At 40.7% G+C, this 6,000-nt stretch overlaps 1 protein-coding gene across 5 annotated transcripts in view; it reads right to left on the minus strand.

Moving 5' to 3' along the window:
• Positions 1-4,895, minus strand: part of nectin1b (nectin cell adhesion molecule 1b) — a 152,435-nt gene extending 147,540 nt beyond the window's left edge. For 2 of the 5 annotated variants that reach the window (XM_044353633.1, XM_044353634.1), the window contains exon 1: positions 3,870-4,891. In XM_044353633.1, coding sequence (XP_044209568.1) covers positions 3,870-3,921 — 52 coding nt within the window. In that variant the 5' untranslated portion in view covers positions 3,922-4,891. Of the gene's footprint in view, positions 1-3,869 lie in introns of all 5 variants that reach the window. The other 3 variants (XM_044353631.1, XM_044353635.1, XM_044353632.1) reach the window with 3 other exon arrangements.
• Positions 4,896-6,000: the final 1,105 nt, after the last annotated feature.

Genomic DNA, 6,000 nt, shown 5'->3' on the forward strand with positions numbered 1-6,000 from the left:
GACTTCAATGTGCTTCAAATGAGTCTGAACAACAAATACACGCCGCAGCAGCACAGCATGTGACTGTTTGTCATGAGCCGATATGAACTGCTGTGTCTCAGGCTTCGGTGACGAGCTTGTGCATAGAAATCAGGCAGTTAGCTGTGCAATTAACCCTAAAGAGTTTCAACAATAAAGCTGTCGATCAAAAAACGGAACAGGAAACATCACCTGCGGTTCGTTATCTCGCAGGAGATGTCACGTGAGAATCGAACAGCCGATCTGTGTTTTCTTCTATATTCTTTTCTGCGGCGGCGCACTGCTAAAATTTCACACAATCACTAATCCGATCAGTGGGTTACTAATGATATTCACTCGCACCCTACGTTAGAATTGTTTTGAGTCATCCACTAGTGCATCAAATCCCAGAATCCCTCCCTCTCCTCATTCTTCAAAGGACATCTACATGAAAGGTACTGTTAAGAGTAATGGAGCTCCTTTAAGGAATAGGGCAGCGTATAATGTGTGGTTGTGCGAGCGGCAGAAAAGTGACGTTGAATGCGAGCGGACCAGAGGAAAAGGTTAACAGTGAGTTGTCAGTCTGGCAGTAAATGTACAGTACAGGCTACAGTGTGTCAGTTAATAAATGCTGCAACTTCTCAAAACCAAGAAAAGTCTCGTCTGTTGTTTCATTAACTGCTAGAAAAGTGAAAAGGGGTTAGCTTCAAAGTTAGTGACAACAGTCTAACCTGATCAGGCTCACTTAAGGTGGATTGACCTTTAAGGTGGACCAGCTATTCTCATTTTAGTGTAAATCTCAGCCGCTCCTAAACAGAGAACGGAGAAATGTCTGGCTGCTGAGTCTCTCTCAAGTTTTCAACCTAAGGGGAAACACTGGGCATATACACACATTTAAAGGTCAGGGACACACAAAATAATGCAGCTGTTTTGTTATATTGGTAGTAGTGAGGGACTTTATCACATATTGGGATAAAAATACTCATGATAATTCAATCATGGTGAATTCCCAGTATTGGGATAGTCATGAATATCCTCACTGAGTTGTCAATGCATCATGTGTCCTATGATGCAATAAAAATATTTGTTTCTTCACAAAAGGTAAGGTTAAGTAATTCCAGTATGTTTTAGAGCCACTTTAAGAGCATATGTTGATGATTATCAGGATAATATCATTAATTACAATTATTTTTGCCAGGATAACTGTGACATGAAATTCATTTCGTCCCATGCCTGATTATTAGAGAAGCTTACTACCATAACATTTAAGAGTAATTCATATAAAAAGACTCAATGAAATGACTGACAGAACAGAACAACTGGGGTTTCCAACAGAATGAGCTTTAGCTTGCATGCTGCCAAGTTATAACAAAAAAATGTAATTCACAGCTACATAAATTCCTATCCTGAATATGGCACATTCAAAAGTTGATTCTCATCCACCATTCGATGTTCATTTCCCAACCGTTTAAGCCAACTAAGATGAAGTATTAGGGCTGGAAAATCTCCTTATCCCACCACTGAGAGCGATATCTATATGTGCTTCATACAGCACCAGGACCAGATGATGGAGCCAAGCCATAAACAACCACCTGGTTGCTAACTCAATTCACACTCAATTAAATATCAATCTGGAATACTGGAGAGACCCAGCTCTAATATAAGGAAGCAGGAACAGAGCTGATGTTATTATTCACAGATCTATTATTCTCAGTGTTCCTTTTATTTGATAATCTATTTGGCGAGCTACTCCGAACATTTTCCCGTTTAGAATTTTTGGCACTCGTGTGTTTTTAACAAATGTTTATTACCATGACAAGCACAAATGGCTCTCCCTGATGAATAACTGCAACAGGGTTTGCTGCTACTTGCATTTGTTAAGGCTATCCCCACTTGTTTGTGCCTGGGTAATGAGGGTAGAGTCTGGAACATGTTGTATATCAATTAGGCCATCAAAGGCAGTGGGCATTTATGACATCGCCCTTTAACCTCAGGGTGAAAAACCAAATTCTTGTTTTTGCATGTCAAAAGAAATGGATCCAAACAACAGCTGAAATAAAAAAAAAAAAAAAAAATCAAAGACTTTTCTTCCATAAAGATGTCTGAAAGAATGAATTATGCAGTCATTTTGGTTTAAAATAAACTTCTGCACAATAATAATAAAAAAAAAGCAGAAAAACAGCAGAGTGTACTCATAAGGTGTCTAATTAGGCTTAGAAAAAAAACCTCCTGTTTTACTTAAATAAGATGTTAGCGCAATTGTTGAGACATTTTCCACTCCCTTGATTGAACAGCTTCAAAAGATTTCCTACGTGAATCCCAAGGGAACCAGTTAATCCTGATCTTCTCCACAAGCAAAGGGATCATCTCAGTGTAAATCAGACAGGGCTTTTGATCAAAGTATTCAATCAGTCTTAAACACATGACGCCATAAGGAGCCTCACAGCGAACAAGGTCAACATCTTAGTTGTTCTTGAGCTCGAAGGAGGTGAAGAAAAATAAAAAAATGAAAAAAAAACAGCCCAGATGTGCTAAAGTATTTGACTAGAAAATACTTTTTAGACCTATTAGACACACTAATGGAAATAAAAAGCGCTTTAAAAAACAATACTGGGATAATGACAGTTAACATTACATTAAATAAAAGATGTACATACTGAAGTCAGACAGAGAAAATGAGGCCATTCAAAACATGATCTGACAATTCTTGACCACACTTGACCCTGCCTCCATTCCTTTTCTTAAAATAGGGCCACCTACAAACTTTACCAGTCCAAGATGTAAACAAAGCAGTAAACTCTCAGTTAAGCCTTAAAACCCCTGTGCATAATGGATCACAAACACACACACACACACACACACAAACACACACACAAACACACACAAACACACGGGCGTGTATATACATGGTGCTTTGTTTGTTGGCTTGTTTAGTTTAGCAATTACAAGGTTGTCAATATAACCAGAATACTGATGCTCCTTCCAATAAGAGTCAAACACACGTATTAACTATGCGTTTAAATAATTAGTCCCACTTTGGGAAGCTTTAATGTCAAGATGATCAATGTCAAATTATCACTCCATTTATCAACTGCCAGTACTTCCCTCAACATCTCATCCTCCACCCAAAACACACACACACACACACACACACTGCCTCAAAAAAATCTATTATGTATTCAGGTGAATTACTCAGTAGGCTATATACATACATATATATATTTCTAAGTGTGACTGCAGCCAATTCTTTAACAGACAAATGTCAACATATCCTGAGTCTTTATTATTGAATATTAAACCGGCAGAGGCATGTTAATTTAATTCACAGTGTAGATAGAATAAGGGATTTGGACATAATGAGTCATTCAGTTTAAATTATTTACTATATTCAACTAACAGACAGGAGAGCTGAGAATAACAGGCCACAGGTTTCAATTATTATTCAAGGGCACTCTGTGGCTCCGAGTTGCCATTGAATGAGATATTGGAAAACTTGGGGGAGAGAGTGCTGGCCTACACGGTTCGCACACATCGCCATCTGCCTGCTGCCTGGGTAAATTCATATTTTGCAGCCAAATAAGTATTCTGCAGCCGTTTTGTGAGGGCTGGATTCTAAGACTGAAACATTTTTTTTTCTCCCCCCAGTTTCGACTCACTCATTTGCACATCTTATTGCACAAACATAAACCAGACAATTAAATCGATCCACCCAATCATGCGTAAATCAAGTCTGTGTCATTGCAAAAAAAAAAAAAAAACATCATGCAGCACACTGTCACATAGACACTACTGGATCAGGGAGGTGATGATAAGGTGATTGAATAAGGCAGATAGCTCTCTCTCCCTGCTGAAGTCTATTTCAGCGGGCTTACCTTGGATGTGCAGCGCCAACAGGAGTATCCATATCCCCACACACATCGCCATGGCCTCAACTATCCGGATCTTCTCTGGAGAGTGGATGGATAGGACTCACTCGAAACGACAAAGACCAAGCATGCAACTTCTGCAAATCCCACTTCGTCCCGAACTAGTCTACCTCCCTCACTGAGCAGTAGGAGACTTTGGCAAAACTAGAGGATCGGTGGTGCGCCTCTCCGTACCAAAGCATCAATTTCACGTCTGTGGTGATTCCCTTTGCACTAAGTAGAACCTGGCCGGGTTCCCAAAAAAAAATGAGATCCAAGAGGCTGCGGGTTTTGCTGCGTTTAGATGATGGGAGTCTTTTTAAGAAACAGCAAAACGAGGAGAGAAAGGAGAGTTGTGTTGTTTTTTTTTTAATCAAAGGAGCTCTTCTAGTTTAACCATAGCCTTTGTTGCTCCATCCACTGCAGCGGCTGCAGAACTCTCTCTCTCTCTCCCCCCCTTCCAGTACTGTGGATCAGAGGTAATGTGGGCGGGAGGTCCTCGATCGATGCTGCGCTGGGAAGTTTCCAACACTTGGAAGAGTTCTCCGGGGAAACGTCGCCTTTTTTCTTCCGTGTGCGAGATTGACACAGCACCTAAGTTAACATCTGCTGGCACCGTCCCTCTTTTAGTTCCTTAAGTTCCCCCCCGTTCTCCCTTCTCTGCAGCCAGGGCCAGTACCGGAGAGATCAGCACACCAGGCCGGCGAAGTTGTAGGAACTCTAGAAATGGTGGGATGCGCCCCCCTCCTTTTTCTTTTTTGGATGAAATACAGTGTAGCTTTATCCCGCTTTGCGCACCGCCCCGCTGATCAGCCACCACAGTGTGCTGCTGACTATCGCTCCGCTTTGGAAGAGATCTGGATCGGGTGACGTTGAGCAAGGGAGGAGCCTGGATTGTCCTGCAAAAAAGCAAATGCATCGCTAGGGGAAAAAAAAAAAAAACTACAGCAGCCTGATAGCCCCCTAGGTAGTGACTCTCAAACTTTTCTTGTACGTGAGGGCTCTTTAATATGACACGTTTGGAGCAGACGGCGATAAAATTTTGCGTAAAGGAAGAAACAGTTTCAGGAAGATAGTCGTGTGTCGCTGCGAAGGGACTGGGTGGGGATGTGGGAAGAGGACAATAACAATCTGTACAGTCATGCTGAAGTTAAGAACTGTGATGAAATACTACGGATGTGTTGAAACCCCTTCAAGGGCCCACGGAGCTATCGGAACCTTTGAGAATTGCGTTTCTGTCTAAAGGCAAAAGATAAATGAGATTCATAACCAAAACAAAAACGTCATTAGTGACTTAAACAAATGGTTGTTAAAAGCACCTCAAGCTGAAAAAGCTGCCTGGACCCCCCACTATAGTCACTAATCCAAGAGAAGGCAATGTATCTATAAAAAAAATTACTATCACAACATGAAGAAATGATATTTAAACGTTTCCCCCTATTTGGAATGGACACAATAAAATAAAATGTAATGAACTTATAACAAAAATGAACTTAAGGTGGGGATATCTATTCTATTCTATCTATTCTCTCTGTGAGGTAATGTTTTCTAATTTGAAAATGGAAAATTACTCCAGTAGCAGAAAAAAAAAAAAAAAACATACAAATACACAGACACTTTTCCCTTTCCTTCCTTCCTTCCTTCCTTCCTTCCTTCCTCCCCACTCCTCACACAGCTCATCCTTTCCAGCAACCAACCAGGTTAAGGGCTGTGAAGGTACTGGCTGTGAATGAATGGGAGGATGAATGTGATATAACACTTCCCTCTTGTGGACAGTAGTTCTTCAGATAATTACAAAAGGACCAACCAGCTTAATACTGCTTTTATCAAAAATTTGAGTTGACTGTGTTGTTTTTAGTTTGTGGCTAAACTCCTGTTCCTTGTCATGACAAACACCAGAGAATTATCTGCTGAACAGCAAGAGAAATTACCTGCCATGATAAAAGAGCACTGGGCCAATTGGTTATTAGGGTCAGTGTAGTATTTGGGGCACAGCAACATAAATCATACTATATAAGGTGGAAAACCACATGCAACATATACTATCCTTTCTAAGCAGCAGTTAATAAACATGCCTACAACCCAGACGAGTGCATTT

This window comes from Thunnus albacares, chromosome 6, assembly GCF_914725855.1.
Source record: "Thunnus albacares chromosome 6, fThuAlb1.1, whole genome shotgun sequence".
Classification (NCBI taxonomy): Eukaryota; Metazoa; Chordata; class Actinopteri; order Scombriformes; family Scombridae; genus Thunnus; species Thunnus albacares.